We start from the raw sequence: 17,788 nt of genomic DNA on the forward strand, positions 1-17,788 counted from the left end.
GGTTTCCAGCGAGGTCGCCCGTCATCAAACCGTTTGGCCCCTTGGTGGTCCCACCGTGGGTAGCAAAATGGTCTCGCCTAGAACTTTGGAGGCCTCATGATCACAGACTTACCTTTACTGGGGTCAAAATCCATTCTCAAGTTCCCGACCATTAAACAGAAGTCCAGGCTCTGTGGGACCAGACTGGCTTGGGGACCAGGCCGTGACTTGTGATGCGGAGGGAGGCGGGCGTGGCGGGCAGAGGATGTGTGTGGCCCACCCTTCCCCCACACACTCCTGGTTTCTGCCTGTGAAAGCCATCAGCCTCCAGGAGGGCCTGGGCCTGGGGAAAACCATCCTGGGGGCTGCAGCCCCCTCAGGCCCAGCTGCAGAGGACCCCACCAGGTGCCAGGGCTGTAGGGGTGGAAGAGGGCATCTGTAGAATGCAGGTCAGGACGGGCTGGGCCAGGCATAGGGGCTGCTCCTGGGCTGAGGCCCCCAACCCAAATGAGGCGGTCATACGACCTTCATGTCGGGCCTTTGTCTGGGACACAGGGCTGTGGCCTCTCCCGGTCAGTGGTAGTGGCTGACCTGTGTCTTTGGACTGTCTGCCCTGTCCTGGGGCCCTGGGAACAGTGGGGTGAGTTACCAGCCATGTGGCCACGTGGCTACGTGGCCAGACAGTCCCCCCCACACCTCGGCCTGCGTCCCTGCACCTCCAGCCTGGGGTGCCTCGCTGTGCATACCTAGGGGGAAGCACAGCTCAGAAGGGGCTTTTCAAGGGTGACCTTGTGAATGCAGATGCAGGAAAGAGGGTGGCCGGGGAATGTTTGAAAGTCGGAGCATGTGTGGGAATGGGCTAGGATGGTCCGGAGGGTGTGTGCTGAGTGTTGCTGGGCATTGCCCTTTTTGGGGGGGGGGGGCGCAGCTTCCACTGCACAGGGCTGTTTGTGAATAGGCCCAGGTCCTGGTGGGGCCCCTGCGTGGGCAGGCCACGGCGTGGCAGCCACGTGAGCCGGGGGCCTCCCCAGGTGGAGTCCTCAGGGTTTGCAACGGTGGCTCCTCAATCCACCAACGTAGAATGCACACGTTTTAAGTCATAACCGGATGAGTGTTGACAAGTGCTGGCCCAGTGACCCATAGCCCTGTCACCCTCAACATTCCTCGTGCCCCTCCCCCTGCAGCCTCCCTGAGGGAACCGTCGTACGTGTGTGTTTCACGATGGGTCGGTTTCACCGTTCTGTGGCTCGTGTCCACTTCCGCTCGTGCAGTGCCTTGGAGGCATCCATGCCGCTTGCACTCTGCGCCGTTGCTGATGACGTATCATCCTTCCTGCCGACGCGCCGTGTGGCGTGGCAGGGAAGCAGCGGGACCTGCGGTGAACCTGTCAGTCTCTCCTCACTAGCTGCTGTGAGGGCTCTGGGTTCCGCAGATGCCTTTGATGAGTCTGAAGTCGCCCTCTTCTCTTCCTGACTCACTGAGCTTTTATTATGAGTAGTGTTGAATTTTGTCTGATGTTTGTTCCTGTATCTGTTAGAGGTATGATTATATGGGTTTTCTTTTTTTTTTTTTTTTGAGACGGAGTTTCGCTCTTGTCACCCAGGCTGGAGTGCAATGGTGCGATCTCAGCTCACCACAACCTCCGCCTCCTGGGTTCAGGCAATTCTCCTGCCTCAGCCTCCTGAGTAGCTGGGACTACAGGCACATGCCACCATGCCCAGCTAATTTTTGTATTTTTAGTAGAGACGGGGTTTCACCATGTTGACCAGGATGGTCTCGATCTCTTGACCTTGTGATCCACCCACCTTGGCCTCCCAAAGTTGTTTTTTTTTTTTTTTTTTTTTTTTTTTTTGTATTTTTAGTAGAGACGGGGTTTCACCATGTTGACCAGGATGGTCTCGATCTCTTGACCTTGTGATCCACCCACCTTGGCCTCCCAAAGTTGTTGTTTTTTTTTTTTTTTGTATTTTTAGTAGAGACGGGGTTTCACCATGTTGACCAGGATGGTCTCGATCTCTTGACCTTGTGATCCACCCACCTTGGCCTCCCAAAGTTGTTTTTTTTTTTGTATTTTTAGTAGAGACGGGGTTTCACCATGTTGACCAGGATGGTCTCAATCTCTTGACCTCGTGATCCACCCACCTTGGCCTCCCAAAGTGCTGGGATTACAGGCGTGAGCTGCTGCGCCTGTCCCTGGTTTTTCTTATTTAGTCTTTTAATTTTTCTTTTTTTTTTTTTTTGAGACGGAGTCTGGCTCTGTCCCCCAGGCTGGAGTGCAGTGGCGCAATCTTGGCTCACTGCAGCCTCCTGGGTTCAACCTCTTCTCCTGCCTCAGCCTCCTGAGTGGCTGGGCTTACAGGCTCGCACCACCACGCTGGGCTGATTTTTTGTGTTTTTAGTAGAGATGGGGTTTCACCATGTTGGCCAGGATGGTCGTGAACTCCTGACCTCATAACGATCCACCCACCTTGTCCTCCCAAAGTGCTGGGATTACAGGTATGAGCCACTGCGCCCAGCTGGCTGGTTTTCGGATTGAACCAGCCTTGCAGTCATCGTGGGATGCAATCCACAGCCACTCAAGTGTGGTGTCTAACACTTTCTACGTATTTCTGAAATTACCAATTCGCCAATATTTTGCTGAGGTTTTGTTGCCTGTCTATATTTGTGAGGGATATTGGTCTGTGGTTTTCTTTTCTTTTTTTTTTGAGATGGAGTTTTGCTGTGTTGCCCAGGGGTGCTGGCCACACACTGCTCTGTGCTGAGTGGATGCGGCCAGGGCACATGGACCGGCTGGTTTTCAGTGCTGCCTGCAGGGCCGGGAACTCAGCACAGTCCCCTATGTGAGCTGGGCACCTGGGGTTGGGTAACACCCTGGGGGATCCTTGGCACTTGGCTCGGGGGGATGCCTGGGGGACACTGGGCACTCAGGCCAGGGGGACACCGGCCACATGGGCTGGGAGGATACCCGGGAGACACTGGGCACTCTAGTCAGGGGATGCCCTGGGGGATGCTGCCAGCTGTGCTGCCCTGCAGGCTGGACGCTGCTCTTGCCCAGAGCAGGAGGCTGGGCGCACGTGTGGGTACTTGTTTCTTCTAAGCAGCCTGGATCAGGGGCCTGGGCTCGTGTCATGCACGCAGCTGTGCTGCCTGAGCCCCAACAGCTGACGGTGACAACTGGCTGTCCCTCCAGGGTCCCGAGCAGGGGTGAGGGTGGGGCACGCCCTAGCTGTGGGTTTAACCCTCACCTGGCTGGGCCCCCGTTCCCTGTGGAGGGGCAGCCTGGCCTCTCCCAGGTGCCCAGGTGGGGAGTGGTCTCCTTGCTCCTTGCCCTCCCTGCCCCCAGGAAAGAGGAGTCCCACTGACATCCTTCCCCCGGGGTAGCTGCCCACAGATCTGAGCCAGAGGCCCAGCCCGAGGGGCGGATGCCTCAAGCCCAGGGAGGATGGCATGCTGCTGTGGTCAGGCCAAGAAGCCCTGGGGGCTGTGTGGCCCCCTCCTTTCCTATAGCTCGGCCTCTGGCTGAGATCACTGGACTGGACTGGACTAGACTGGGGAGGGTCCACCCCCAGGAGGTGTGGAGCCCTGTGAGGTGGCCACTGCCGGCCCTGGGACAGATGTGTGGGTGGGTCCAGGCTGCTGACTGGCACCAGCTGGAGGCCCCCAGGCTTTGCTGCTACCCCAGAGCCCTCGTGTCGACAGAGGCCCCAAGCCCATCCTGCTGGCAGCTGGTACCTGGCACCTGGCTCCACGCCCCGGAGGCATGGCTCTGCCGGTGTTTGTGAACACATGGGCCTCCCACTGTGGGGGCAGCTCTGGGTAGGGGCTGGAGGCTACTGTGGACAGTGACCCTCTAAGGGGGTGGCAGACACTGGGTATGGAGGGTCACAGTGGGATGGAGGAGCCCTCAAGAGACGCCACACGTGCCCTGGATGAGGTGTCCACACCCCTGGGAGGCCGGACCTTCCTCCGGAAGAGGCTGTGAGTGCCACAGAGAGCTGCTCCCCAAGTGTCCTGTGGCTGCTGGAAGCTGACGCTTCCCCTCGAGAAAGAAACGCCCTAGCCGCTTCCTCAGGTGGGCATGTGAGGCCTTGGGCCTGGCGGCTCCTCCCACAGAAGCTCAGCCCCGCAGGCAGCAGAGGCTGGACACTGGAAGAGGGTCAGCCAGGCTGCTCTGGGCAGGGGCGTGTTGGGGTCGTGGCTGGGGTGCGGCCACCTCCGGGGTCAAGAGCACCCACCGGGCAGAGGCTGAGCCATTTCCAAACTGCCTTTCCATCAGCACAGTTTCCGACACTGAGGTGTGAGCAGGAGGTCACGCCCTCGGCCGCTTGCTCAAGTGTGGTGAGCTGCTGTGTGTACGCACACGTTCCTGCTGCCCCGGCCACGTCCCCTTCCCCTCCCTCCCGGGGAATGTGGGGTTTCTCTTGGTGATCTGGGCCCTCGGGGGTCTTCTCCCAGGTCCCTGCATAGGGCTGCCCAGGCCCCGCTGACTGGCCCCTGTCACCCTGAACTCCCAGACTCACCTGGACCAGGGATGGCAGGAAGGGGCCGGTTCCCTCCTTCCCCAGGTCCCCAGGGCTGGTCCACTCAGCTCCTCAGGCAGGTGAAAGAAAGAACAGAAAGAACGTGTGCTGCTGTGTTTCAGGAAACCGATGCCCTCGTGGGCCTGGGGTGGCCTTGGGTGCTCTCATCCTGCAGCCCAGCCTCCAGCTCGGGCAGAGCCTTCTCCCAGCCGGGGCCTGAGCTTCTCTCACTGCTCGCTGCGTTTTGGCCTCCCCAGGGTCCCAGTGACTGTGTGAAGGGGGCGCCCTCTGGCTTCTCTCTGTGTATGGGGTGCGGGGGTGAGGGGGGCTTGCAGAGGCCCAGCCTGACCTTCAGCTTCAGGGCCTGACCATGGACGACAGGTCCTCACCTGGGCCATGGGTTTTGACCCTGGGCCACAGGACCTCACCCTGGGCCTCGAGTAGGGTGGCTGCAGAGGCTAAGGAGATGGTGGGGCGTCCGCCTGGCTACAGGAGGAGGCCGAGTGGGAGGTGGTGCTGCTGCTCCCGGGTTGTCTGAGGAGGGGCCTCCACGTCTCCTCTTGGCCCGGCCTGGGTCTTGGCACTCCTGGGCCTGTGGCCACCAGGGCTGTGAGTCTCTCGGCCGTGGTGACATATCCCTCCCAGCTCTGCAGGCATCCGAGTCTGTGTGTCAGGGCCGTGCCCTCTGAAGGCTCCAGGGACACCGCTTCCTGCCCCCGGCAGCCGGTTCCCCGGGGTGGGGGATTCACTCTGACCTCTGTCTTCACGGGCCTCGTCCCCCAGGAGTTGTCTCTTTCCAGGCTCTAAGAAGCCGTCATGGGACCTGGGCCCGCCCTCAGTCCAGGATGGCCTTGTCTCACAGCCCTCCACTTAACGTCTGCAGAGACCTAGTTCCAATTAGGTCTCGTTCTGAGGTTCCGGGTGGCCGTGACTTTAGGGAGACACTGTTCCATCCGGCGTGGCACCTTTGTTCTGAGGTCAAGGCTGACCCTCAGACCCTCCCGGGAGGAGCTGATACCCAGTGAAGGGATGGACGAAGGGAACGGCAGGGCCAGCAACACCTGCCCAGAGGCATGGTGGATGGATGGGTGGGTAGCTGGGGGTGGCACCCCTGGTGGGGTGGCACTGACCGAGTGGGGGGCGCCCCTGGGGTTGGGTGGGTGGCTGGGGCTCCCTGAGGACCGTCTCTGACCTGCAGGCTGTGCCATCCACCTCTGCCCGACAGGGCTGTGAAGGGGCAAGGCAAGCAGACGGGCCAGGGCCACAGCCTGCAGCTGTGTGGCACACAATGGGCCGGCCTTGGCGGGGACATGGGCCCTGATCCTGGCTAATGGCGCCTCATATCCTTTGCATGGAGAATTGTGTGAGTGTGGAGATCGTGTGGGGAGACGAAGGCCACTTGATGGAGAGCCTTGAGCCCACCCTTTAAAGGAACAAGGCGTTTTTTTTTCACCCTTTTTTGCCATGTGGCTCAGACAGCTGGCTCCTTAAATATTAATCAGGGTCATTGAGATGCAAATGCGTGCCCGCCACAGAAAGCCCCGCAGCTGCAGGGCTGGCACCGGACACCCTGGCGGCCCAGGTGCAGCCCGGACTGGAGCCGGGTGAGAGCCACCTTCCCCGAGGACGGATGGGCACACGCACCCCTCGGCAGGAGCAGGGGTGGCGCAGGCCTGCTGGCTCTCGCTGGCTTTGGCAGGGGCTCGCCTGGTTTTCACTGTCCTTAAAACACAGTGTTCTGGACAGGCAGATGCCAGGACGCCCGGCTCTTCTGGAAGCTGTGAGGCTGGGGGAAGGCGCCTGTGCTCCTGCCTGTGGTGGGTTCCAGGGCTGTGTTTAGAAGGGCTGGGGGACACCTTGGGGTGGATGCAGCTACCTGGCTGAAGGGTGAGGTGGTGCTCAGGCTCCCCGGGGTTGACGTCAGTAAAAACACAAAATGGGAGGGAGAAGGCAGAGACGCCAGAGCCGAGATGGCCCCTCCGCGCACAAGTTAGAGGTAGTCCCCAGCTCGGCTCTTCATAATAAACTCACGGGAGGCTTCAGGGACTCAGAAGTGCAGCCCAGGCTGGCGTGGTGCCTCACACCTGAAATCCCAGCACTTTGGGAGGCCAAGGTGGGCGGATCACGAGGTCAGGAGTTTGAGACCAGCCTGACCCACATGGTGAAACCTGTCTCTACTAAAAGTACAAAAATTAGTCGGGCATGGTGGCAGGCGGCTGTGATCCTAGCTACTTGGGAGGCTGAGGCAGGAGAATCGGGAACACGGAAGGCGGAGGCTGCAGTGAGCCGAGATTGCGCCACTGCACTCCAGCCTGGGCGACACAGTGAGACTCTGTCTCAAAATAGTGACACCACAGCACCGGGACAGGAGACCCTCACGCTCCACAGATAGAGAGGTTTTCTGATTGTAACAGTTTGTGTGGATCGGAACATATACACAGCAGTACACAGAGTCCACGGTAAGCTGGAAAATGTCCACGCCACTGGGTGAGCATCAGTGTGGCCACCACAGGTCCAGGGCAGAGCAGACACCGTGTCTCCAGCGTCTGTCCCCTTCCACGCATGGCCGTGGATCTGGTGTGTGAGGCCGCCGGCTGTCCTGCTGCCTCTGAGCTGGGCTGTGGGCTTGTGACATGCGCGCAAACTTCTCAGTCGTGGCTGTGATGCAGTGTGCGGAGACTCCGCCCTCTCTGCCCTGGTTGGCCCGTGGTCACTCACCATTTTCGTCTTGGGGCTCTGCGGCTCTGGCCCCCAGGGTTTGGTGGCCCCGGAGCATCCTCGTCCTGGTGCAGAGCCACTGGGCGTGGGCTTTGGCCAGGCAGACACTGCCCAGCCGCCCTTTCACCAGCGTTCTCTGCTCTGCCTCTTCCTGGGCGTCAGCGGCTCTCCGAGTCTGGCCTGGTGCTGACGTGTTTCAGCGCTTATCATCTTCCAGATCAACTCCTGAGGTGACGTGGGCTCGCGTCAGCAGGTGGGGGCCGGTTGTGCATGACTGCCAGCTCCGTGCCGAGCGAGGACACGCTGGGGGCTTCAATCAGACATGGGCAGGGGCGGTGTGTACCTACGTAAGTAGAGATGGAGTCTTGCCCTGTTACCCAGGCTGGAGTGCAATGGCGTGATCTCTGCTCACTGCAACCTCCAACTCCTGGGTTCAAGCAATTCTCCTGCCTCAGCCTCCCGAGTGGCTGGGATATAGGCACCTGCCACCATGCCCAGCTAATTTTTGTATTTTTAGTAGAGACGGGATTTTGCCATGTTGGCCAGGATGGTCTTGAACTTCTGACATCAAGTGATCCAGCCACTGTGGGCTCCTAAAGTGTTGGGATTACAGGCGTGAGCCACCGAGTCTGTCCCAAATTCAATTTTTTAAATTGTCATGGGACAGTTATCCGGGGAGGGCCAGGGTTCGGGCTGGCGTTAGTTTTGGTAGCCTGTGGCTTTTGTGGAATGCTGCTCATGTAATCTAGGCCGGCGAGTTGGTCAGAATAACGTCGTTCGTATATTACTGGGCGGTTCCTGCAGCTTCTCTGGGGAACTGTGGCGATGTCTCTTCTCGATATTTGTATTTTCTTGCCTTTTTGTGGGATGGTCGCAGCTGGAGGTGTATGTTACTGTTCTCAGAGCAGCAGCTCGGGGTTCCCCAAGGTGGTTCTGTAATGAATGGGCCCTGGTTTCCCGCACACCCGTGTGTCCCCGTGTCGTCTGGACAAGGCGCCGCCTCCAGCAGCCCCCGTGCTGACAGGCTCAGCGCCCCTTCCTTACTTCTCTTCTCTGAGGTCCAGGTAGGTGTTTCTCTTGCATCCGGCAGGTCAGCAGGCTGCAGTGAAGGCCTTTGCATCAGCTTGCCGTGGGGAGGTGTTTAAGGGACAACTTCCAGGTTACGAAAAGGATGAGGCAGGGGAGACAGCCCCAACCAGCCACCCACACAAGAAAGAGGCCCGGGGCGGGGAGGAGGGGACGGGGAGGCCAGCTGTCTGCACACCAGCCTTCAGAGCTGACAGAAGCTTCCACAAACTCGCTTCCAGCAGTGGGCCAGTGACAGCCAAGGTGGCCGTGATGGCCAGTCCAGGGCTGGTTTTAAAGCTGTAACAGTTTAAACAGTGTGGTAGCACCGGGACGGGTGTAGACCACCCTGGGTCAGGTGTAGACCCTGGAACGGTGAGCCACCAGCCCAGACTCAGTGGGGTCAGCTGCGGCCCCTGGCCCGGCTCCCAGGCAGAGTGAGGCAGCCATAGCCCTGAAGGGAGGGTGGCACCCTCTGAGACCCTCCGGTGCCCCGGGCTCCCCAGCATGCACCCAGACTTGGGGGTGGACACGGAGGTCCCCACGCCTTCCCCTGCCTCGGGCCTGCGCTGCTGCTTCCCAGCACCCAGAGGTTTCCGTCCCTCCTGCATGCGGCACTTGGAGCAAGATGAGAGGGAGGGAGGTGGCTGCACAGGGGTCTTGCTGGGGTATGGCGGCCCAGCTGAACGCTGGGTGGTGCAGAGAGCCACCAGCCTGACGTGGGAAGGCCACTCGTTAAGCACCGCGTGGGTCTGGGTGAGGGCTGGGTGGACATCCAGAGCAAGCTGTCCAGGCGGTGATGGGCTGAGAAAGGCCGGCATTGCCTGTCATTGGCTCACGTGGTCCTCAGTGAATCGATGTCTATGTGTCCATGACCTGGGCCATCCATCACCAGAGCCCACAGGACTGTTGGTGGCTCTGTGTGGCACTTTAGGGGTAACCAGCATCCTCCAGGTGCCCCCTGAGCCTCCGTCTTCAGCGGCTCCAGCCCTGGGCACGTGGCAGAAAAGGGACGAAGTGTATTCCCCACTTGGCATCCTGAGTTCCAGTGGCTTCTGGAGGGTGAGGCTCTGGGCCCCAGGGCAGGGAAGTCCAGCATCTCAGAATGCTTAGGAGATTCTATTTGAAGAAGTAGAGATGAGGTTGACATTTACATAAAATTAACCACTTAGAAGCCAGCAGTGTGGTGCATTTAACACGTTTACCACACGTGCAGCTAGCACCTCTGCCTAATTCTGGAAATTTCCATCACCCCCCAGAGAATCTCTGGACCTGTCAGTCAAGCCTGTTCTCCCTGCTCCCGCCAACAGCCCCAAGTCTGCTGTCCGCCTCTTCCCTGCCATGCGTCCTTGTGGGCTTCTCTGTCTGGATGTTCTGAAGGTGGCATCGCCTGAGCAGTGTCGTCTGTGTCTGGCATGTTCACCCGGCACGAGGTTCTCGAGGCGTGTCCCGGCGTCAGGGCGTGGTTCCTCTTTGTGGCCGGGTAATGCTCACGGGTGACCATGCCTTGTCTGTTCATCCACTCATGGCCTCCTGGGCTGTTCTTCCCTCTGGGCTGCTGTAGACATCCCAGCACAAGCACGCCAAGTCCCCGTCTCCAGTCCTCCCGGGTCCGCGTGTGGACGTGGGGCTGCGGGGTCACGTGGTAATCCACCTACGCTGAACATTCGGAGGAATTCCTGGACTCTCCACATTGCCACACCACTTTGAGGCACAGCAGGGGAGCCCCAAAGTGGAGCTTAGTCCGGGTGGGGTCTTGGCTTTGCACAGGAGGGCTCAATGGGAGCCAGACGGGGAAGGAAATAGCTTTACCGGAGGCGGGGTTACAGCCGTGGCTGTTCCTGTGGGGCCGGGCTACCTGCAGATGAAGAGCAGCCCGGTGCAGCTCTGCTGTCACATTGTAGCCACCGTTTTTTTTTTTGGATGGAGTCTTGCTCTTGTTGCCCAGGCCAGGAGTGCCGTGGCATGATCTTGACTCACCGCAACCTCTGCTTCCCAGGTTCGAGCGATTCTCCTGCCTCAGCCTCCCGAGTAGCTGGGACTCCAGGCTCGCACCACCATACCCAGCTAACTGTATTTTTAGTAGAGACAGGTTTCTCCACATTGGCCAGGCTAGTCTTGAACTCCTGATCTCAGGTGATCCACCTGCCTTGGCCTCCCAAAGTGCTGGGATTACAGGCACGAGCCAGAAATGCTGAATTTTGATGAAGCCATTTATTTTCTCTTGTTGCTGGTCTCTGGGTGTCATATCTGAGAACTCAATGCCAAATCCAAGGTCACAGAGATTTTCCTTGTTTTATTCTAGGAGTTTAGTAGTTTGAGCTCGCATGGTTAGGTGTTCCATCCTCAGTTTTCTGAGTTAATTTCGTGTTTGCTGTTAGGGAAGGGCCCAGCTTCATTCATTCCTCTGCATGTGGAGATAGTTTTCCCAGCACTCTGCTGGAAGGACTGTCCTCTTCCCACTGAATGGTCTGGAGCCCCTGCTGGAGGTCACCTGGCTGCACGTGCAGGGTGATGGCTCGGGTAGTTCCTGTGCTCCGTCCAGCTCCAGGTCTCCATGCTGCTGCCACACTGTTTTGACGGGGAGCTTTGCTTTCTGCCACTGTGGGCCAGCTGTCAATGTCTGTGATATTCTTAAGCTGATCTAAAGCTCCATACCCGTCCTGTGCACTCCCCACAGTCGCCATTTTCCCAAACCTTCCTGCCAAGATGGGGATGTGGGTGGCCTGAGGCCCGGCTGAGGGCCTAACCCTGCCAGGGAGGCTGCGCCAGGACTCGGGCCTCCAGGCCACCTCTCTCCCCGCCGGGCCCGCAGCTGAGCCAGCAGACCCACACTGAGGACCTGCTGAGGGACCAGGGGCAGCTTGGTGTTGGGGAACAGAGAAGGCCCTGGGGGGTTGCTGTGTGGGTCCCGGCCAGCACTGGCTGCTCCTGCAAAGGCCCCCCAGCCCTGACCGCACAGGGAACCCAGACATTTGGGGGTGATGGGCTCAGTGGCATGAGACCTCAGGGCCATCTGCCAAGGATTCATGGCCTGAGGAGAACCTGGCCTTGGAGGGGTCAGGTCTGACAGGCCCTGGGTCTGGTGAGGGTGCAAGCCATGAGCTCCAACCAAGGCTGTCACAGCCTGACCTCGGGTCGCCTGTCGGCACAGGTGAGTGGGACTCTGGCTCCAGTGACTGGACCCCCACCATGAAGGCCCCTCTGACTGCTGGGTGAGGGGGTCTTCCTGAGCAGGGCTGGATACTCACATGTCAGAGTCAAGGGCTCCCTGGAGTGGGTCCCTGAGGCCCCTGGCTGGGTCCAGGGCCTCCCCATTTTTGTGACCTTGGGGGGTGCCCAGGGGTGGTAGCAGATGTGTCCTCCATGGTGACACGCCCCCCAGAGGCTGGCTGAGGAGGGCAGACCACACCATGGTCCCCGGGGGACCTCCTGACCACAGGCCTCAGCCTGACACATGTGGGGGACATTGCCCGGGACCCTCTGTCACACAGAGCACAGGTGGCACAGTGGGTAGCCATTTCACGCCAGCTCTGTGGAGAGTTCAGATGAGAGGGAAGAATCTGCCGGGCCTGATGGGAGGGCGAGGGCTGTGATTCTGTGTAGAGGAAGCGTCCCGAGCAGGGAGGCCCACAGGGCTGTGAGGTGAGTGCTGCGGGGCCGCGCTCTGTCTGGAGCGTCGGACCACACTACACCCCACAGACTGTTGCCTCGTGCTGCGTGCCTTGACCCCAGACGCCCCGCCTGTCACGCTGCTGTCCCAGACGGAGGACGAGGGTGCCTGCTCCAGGGCTCTGCAACCCTTCCTATGGTTCCAGGATGGTGCTGTGGTGCCTCAGAGATGCTCGTCACTCCTACCATGGGCTCCTGCCCTGCCCCCCGCCCCCAGGGCCTGCAGCCCCATCACAGGGTCTCCGGGAGACCAGGGACTCACGGCTGCTCAGGGCAAGGGGCCAGGGAGGAGGGGCTGTGGGATTTGTGGCCACATGGGAGGGCTCCGGGCAGGGGGCTCAGAGGGCTGCTGGCTCCTCATACCTCCCCCGTGCAGAGGCTGGGTGGGGATAACCCTTAGCATCAGCCTTTCCTGGGTGATGGGTCCCTTGCCTGAGACGCCCACCCCTGAGCTGTGCCACAGGGCTGGCCCCACCCACGGCAGAGTCCCTGGGACAGACCCCAGGGCCGACAGCTCCTCGTGGTGGCTCTGGCAGACTTGCTGGCTCCTGGCGCGTCCCTCTGAGGCCCTGTCTGTCCCTCCACAGACACAGGGCGCCCTGTTTCCACAGGAGCTGGAACACGGGCCCTCTGTTCGCACCTGGCCAGACTCCCCCTGGGTGGGCCTAGGGGGGCTCCACACAGACCCACACTGTGCCCGGCGGCTGGCCTCCTCCGCCTGAACCCCCCATGTTGTCCCTGCTGTGGCCCCCCCCAGTGGCTCTGCTGTGGGCAGCGCTGCTCCAGGTGCTGTGGAAGGGGTGAGTGGCTGCCGCCAAGGTGGGGGGAAGAGGGGAGGGCCTCTGTCCTCTGGTGAGGCCCGCTCCTGACCTCTCCAGGGACCCAGCCTCCCTCACATCCTGGGTAGGGGACACGTGGCCCCGGGGCTTTGCCCCCTTCTGGCGGTTCTGCTCAGCCCAGTTAAGTCTAAGGACTCCTGCAGCAGGTATCGGAAAGATCACCTGGCAAAGCCCCCTGCCCTCGCCCCTCAAGCCTGGGTTCTGCTGGATCACCCGCTCCCCAGCAGTGGATTGTGGGTGGGGGGCATGGTCCCCACCAAGGGGAGGGAGGAATGAGAGCTTCTGCATCGAAGCAGCTTGTTTTCAAGCACTCTGGTCAATGGTACAACAGGAGTAACAGAAAAATATGCACGAGGTGCTGTTTGTCCCCTGACGATGGAAGGTGTCAGAGAGGCTGTCCTCCAATTCAGGCTTCGTCAAGGCCCCAGAGACAGCATGGCTGTAGCCTGGAGGGCTGGGCTGGCAACGCTGAGTGTCCGTCTGCCCCGCAGACCCCAGTCACCAGGGAGGAAATGTTCCTGAATGCACGTGCGCCCAGCTGTGTCCCTGACGACGGCATGTGTGCGCCTGCAGGTGTGGGGATCGAGGAGGCTCTGCAGGGGTGGTGGAGACGGTGAGGCCCATCCCCCAACTCCACATCCTGGCCGGGCGCATCCAGGTCCCTGTGGGATGAGTGCTGGGCTGCCCCAGACACCATGGGGACTGGGCTCTGAGGGCCTGGCTGGGACCACACTGTGGAGGGGTGAATAGAAACTAGCCCCTAGGATGTTAGGGACCCCAAGAGCTCTGTGGCCTGAAGCTGGCCACTGTCCCGATTCTTGGGGTGCAACAGCCCCAGGCTGGGCCAGGTGGACGGGAGAACAGAGCTCCCTGAGAAGGTTGGCGCCTGGGCCAAGGGTTGGCCTGGATGTGGGGTCCCCACTGCTCTTCTCTCCGTGTCCCTCTTGGCGATGCCGGGCTGGGGTCAGGCCCAGGGAAGGGCAGATGTCGCTGAGCAGCTGCAGGGCTGGGTCTTCGCCTTTATTTCTGGTGCACGCCTAGAGGGGCTCAGGCAGAGGCTCCCCCCGGTCCCTGAAATAGGCCCTCAGCTCCTCCAAGCTGAGTGGGGGGAAGTAGACGCCGATCCTCTTCCGCACCCACCACTTGCCCTGCGAGGCGTGGCTGCCCCCGGGGCGGCTGAACTTGTACCGGTAGTGCTCTCCTCGGACCCACCTGCAAGGGAGCAGCGTCAGCCTGGGGCTGCTGGGACTCCCACCCCGGGATCCCCATGGAGAGAGGGGCTGCAGGAGGAGCCCCCCACCCTGAGCATAGCAGACCTGAGCAGCCCCAGCAGGGCGACCTCCCTGTCCACACCCCAGCAGTGAGTAGCACAGCAAAGCGCGGAAGAGAAGCTGGGGTGGCACAGGGCAGATACGGGGCGGTTCCGGGAGAAGAGACCTGGCAGGGACCACACGCTGAGTGACCACCCAGGAAGGCTGGGGCTTCGTGGCTGGCACCGAGCTATTTCCAAGGCCCCGATTTGAGCTTCAAATGACCCTGGCCTGGGAAGGTGATGCCCAGGGCGTGGCCCCATCAGGCCAGCCCTGGCTTGAGGTGACCTGGGGTTTTCTGTCCACGAGGCAGCCTGACACTGCGAGGGAGCCAGGCCAGGACCCCACTGCCTGAGCTGTGGAGACTCCGGCTGCCTGCTGTTCTTGACCAGCACCCCATCTCCCCTGGACCGGGACGGCGGCAGGTCTCCTGGCTGAGTGCCGTGGACGCCCCCGATGACTCCTGGTGACTGGGCCCAGTTTGGGCCCCCTTGGGCTTCAGTCCTGTGCCAGCAGGCCCTCACTGGGCTCTCGGAAGACTGGGCATTTTCTCCTGGGCCTGAGCCTCGGGGTGAGACGAAGCTTCTCGAGTGTCAGGTTTCCTTGGCTGCCCAGGTTACCCCCCAGCCCCACCCGTCCCTACAGGCCCCACCCCAGTTGAGCAGCAGAGGTGGAAGCTTCTCAGCCCCCAAGGCAGAGCAGGACCCCAGCCACTGGATGAGTGTGAGGACGCAGCCCTAACAGGACCGGGGCCCCCCGATGGCCCCTGGGATGAGCCCAGGCAAGCGCTGGTGACTTCATGGCACCCCAGGGCCCAGGCCCAACGGTCTGGGGCGCTGTCGTTATTTGGGGCTTCCCTCGACCAGCACACAGCTGTGCTGTGGGGTTCTGGGTGGAGACCTTGGGCTGGCACGGTGACCACCTCTGGGCCCGCCCTGCCCCTCCTGGCTTTGGGTCTGGGTATGTGTGAAGGATGACAGGTCCTCTCTCCTGGAGTCAGAACTGCCCAGGAAAACTGGGAAGGTAGAGACCCTCTGGGGGGAGGGGTCCCTGAGGCCCCTGATGGGAGAGAGGGATCAGCAGCTCCAAGAGGAGGGGTCATGCCTTAGGAAAACCTGCCAGGTTCTCAAGACTTAGGGCAGTGGTGGCAGCTGGTGGCTCCGTCCACTCTGGGAGGGAACTGCCCACTGCCCCAGGACCCTGGGGTCTTTCCTTGACACCCTGGGCCCGGGGCTGCCATGGCTTTTCCTGGCTGTGTGGATAGCAGTGGCCAGCAAGGGGACTGAGGCCAGGCGGCACCAGGCAGAGTAGTCACGCTGGACCACACAGCTGTGCTCTCAGCAGCCCAGAACCAGGCGGAGGGGCCAGGGGCTGGGGTGAGGGGGTGAGGGTGTCGAGCAGTGGTGACAGCATGATACCCACACATGCTCCTGGCCCTGGCTGGGGCAACGCGGACCCCACGAAGGCCCACCCTCTCCCAAACCTGCACTTAGCGGGGCTGGGAGGGCGGGGTCACCCGTGTTTCTCAAATTCCCACTCTTTCTTCTCCTTCCCAGACAGGGTCAAGGCCTGGGGGGGACTGGGGCTGGTCTCTGACACCAAGAGCTGGAATAGCAGTTTGGAAAGGGTCAGAACCCTCTGTGCCAAGTGGCAGGTCAGTGGGAAGGGGCCCGAGACCCCCAGTGGCCTGAAGGGTTGCATTTCATTCCTGCAGACAAACTACCGGCGAAGGCCATGGCGCCGTCCCCAGCAGACTGGAGAGTGTTTAAAGGGGTATCTCCCAGGCTTTCAAAATCAGCCCGCACTGGCACCATCTTGCCATCTTGCACAGCTGCAGTAGGAGTCCCAGCCAGCGCCCGGCCCCCCGTGCCCTTCCACACCCCCCCCCCCCCCGCTTCTGCTTCCCTGATGATTTCAAGAGCATCCTCGGAGTGAAACCCTACAGCAGGTGCCCTCAGGACAGGGGTGTTGGCTGGTGCAGCTCTCAGCTTCCCCCCCCCCTTGCCAACGTGTCCCAAGGCGTGGGTGCGCCCTAGTGTGTGCGGGGGTTCTGCTGAAGGACAGCCATGGTCTTTTTGCAGCGTTTGTCCGTTCAGGCTGCCATAAACCTCCACATGGATTTTTGAATGAACCTGGGTTTTAACTCTGGTCGAAACGTCCATGGAAGCAGCTGCTGCATCACATGGCAACCTCGGGTTTTGTTTTCTTGAGAAGCCATGTTCCCCTCCCAGCCACGTATGAGTGACGTGACTTCTCGGCCTCTGTGCCAGCGTGCGGGGTGCTGCTACTTTATTCCAGCCCTCCTGATGGGGTGCAGCGGTGTCTCACGGTGCTGCTTGTTCGCTTCCCTAATGACGAGCGTTTCTCAGCCTCTGCCGTCTGTGCGTCGTCTTCGGTGGAATGTCTCTTCCTGTGCTCATTTTCTAATAAGATTATTTTACTGTTAAATTTTAAAACTTCTTTACATATTCCAGATTTTAGCCTTTTGTCAGATATGTGGCTTGCGAACATTTTCTACCAGGCTGTAGCTTAAAAATATTTTTCGTCGTCTTAACGGGGTCTTATATGGAGCAAATTGCTTTTCATTTTAATGAAGTCCGTTGACCAGTTTTTCCCTTTACAGACCATCCTTTTAGAATCAAGTATAATGGCTCCACCTGGCCCTAGCTCTGAAATATTTTATTTTTTCCTGAATATTTTCCCCAAAGATTGTATTTTCTTGAGACGGGCTTTCACGATGTCGCCCAGGCTGGAGTGCAGTGGTGTGATCTCGGCTCACTGCATCATCCCACCTCAGCCTCCTGAGGAGCTGGGGCTACAGGTGTGCACCACCACACCCTGCTAATTATTCATATTTTGGTAGAGATGGGGTTTCGCCTTGTTGCCCAGGCTGGTCTCAAACTCCTGAGCTCAAGCAATCTTCCTGCTCAGCCTTCCAAGGTGCTAGGATGACAGGTGTCAGCCACGGTGCCCGGCCGTGAAGGCTGACTGTCTTACGTTTTACATGTAAGTCCGGGATCCGCTTGAGTTACTTCTGTGTACGGTGCGAGCCTTGGGGTGAAGGTTTTGTTCTGTCCACAAAAGGCCCATTGCTGTAGAAGCGTTTGTTGAAGAGGCTGTCTTTTCCCTGCTGGATTGCTCTTGGCACTTTGGTAAAAAACGAACTGGCAGGGCGCGGCGGCTCAAGCCTGTAATCCCAGCACTTTGGGAGGCCGAGGCGGGTGGATCACGAGGTCAAGAGATCGAGACCATCCTGGTCAACATGGTGAAACCCTGTCTCTACTAAAAATACAAAAAATTAGCTGGGCATGGTGGCGCATGCCTGTAATCCCAGCTACTTGGGAGGCTGAGGCAGGAGAATTACTTGAACCCAGGAGGCGGAGGTTGCGGTGAGCCGAGATCGCGCCATTGCACTCCAGCCTGGGTAACAACAGCGAAACTCCGCCACAAAAAAAACAAAAAAAAAAAACAAAAAACCCCACAAACTAACCAACCCTCAGCCGGGAGTATTTGTGTGGCTCTATTTGTGGGTTCTCTGTTTTGTCCCATGGGTCTGCATGTCTGTCCCCGTCAGTACTACACTGTCCTGATGACTGTAATATATGACCTGAAACTGGGTAGATTGATTCCTTCTGCTTTGCTCCTTTCCCCAATGGTTTCAGGTGTTTAGTTCCTTTCCCTTTCC

The 17,788-nt window shown here is 59.8% G+C and overlaps 1 protein-coding gene across 7 annotated transcripts in view; it reads right to left on the reverse strand.

Annotated features, from left to right (window-relative positions):
• Positions 1-13,076: 13,076 nt before the first annotated feature.
• The window catches only part of LMF1 (lipase maturation factor 1), a 134,867-nt gene continuing 130,155 nt past the window's right edge, over positions 13,077-17,788 (reverse strand). For all 7 annotated transcript variants that reach the window (XM_054242386.2, XM_054242385.2, XM_078344215.1 and 4 more), the window contains one exon: positions 13,077-14,005. In XM_054242386.2, coding sequence (XP_054098361.1) covers positions 13,831-14,005 — 175 coding nt within the window. In that variant the 3' untranslated portion in view covers positions 13,077-13,830. The remainder of the gene's footprint in view (positions 14,006-17,788) is intronic.

Source organism: Callithrix jacchus, chromosome 12, assembly GCF_049354715.1.
Source record: "Callithrix jacchus isolate 240 chromosome 12, calJac240_pri, whole genome shotgun sequence".
In the NCBI taxonomy this organism is placed as follows: domain Eukaryota; kingdom Metazoa; phylum Chordata; class Mammalia; order Primates; family Cebidae; genus Callithrix; species Callithrix jacchus.